We start from the raw sequence: 642 nt of genomic DNA, 5'->3' as shown, positions 1-642 counted from the left end.
GGCCTCCCCACACCCATGCCACCCTCCCGCCTCCACGTCCACTGTGCACCTGTTCCCACGATCGTCAAGAGACTGCGCACCCGCAAAAACAAAACCTGGCATCATCAGCTGCTCCCATGTGTCTAATGCTGCACCCGGCATTTTGAACAATAGGCAGAGCCAGAAACGCAAGGCGCTGGTGCTGGCCAGCGCAACACTCCTCCCCCTTCTATCACAGTGCAGCCACCCGGACCTCTCCCGCTCAACATTTACTCACCCACAACCTGCTCAGCGCCTGCCATACCGCGCCCGACTCAACGGCAGTCCAACATCCCAAATTTCATCTCCCATCCCGATGTTTCCAGTGCTCACCTCCTGCGCAAATGCATTTTTGCCTCAACTCCCACCCATGTCACCTTTTTTGTTCCCCTCAACCAACTGGGCATCTCCCAAGCGGCCCATATGCGCATCTTCAACGTCTAGCAACCCCCTGCGTAGTAGGCGCCAAATGCCGTCACACTAGATATATTGACTGCCCACCAAGTCGAGAACGCAACGCCTGCAAACGGAAACGCGGTTCTCACGTTTGCCTAAAGCATTCCTCCACCGCTGACACCTGCGACGCCTGCGACACGTTCCCGATTCTTCAGAAACATACAGTTA

The 642-nt window shown here is 56.2% G+C and overlaps 1 protein-coding gene across 1 annotated transcript in view; it reads right to left on the bottom strand.

The window, feature by feature from the left end:
- Positions 1-449, bottom strand: part of EMH_0093710 (uncharacterized protein) — a gene marked incomplete at both ends in the record, with an annotated part of 911 nt that extends 462 nt beyond the window's left edge. The window contains 2 exons of the mRNA XM_013502015.1: positions 3-72; positions 352-449. Of these exons, the coding sequence (XP_013357469.1) occupies positions 3-72; positions 352-449 (168 nt within the window). The remainder of the gene's footprint in view (positions 1-2; positions 73-351) is intronic.
- Positions 450-642: the final 193 nt, after the last annotated feature.

The sequence above is a fragment of the Eimeria mitis genome, genomic scaffold (assembly GCF_000499745.2).
Source record: "Eimeria mitis Houghton genomic scaffold, Emh_scaff8092, whole genome shotgun sequence".
NCBI lineage: Eukaryota > Apicomplexa > Conoidasida > Eucoccidiorida > Eimeriidae > Eimeria > Eimeria mitis.
This window is presented reverse-complemented; position numbering and strand designations above follow the sequence as displayed.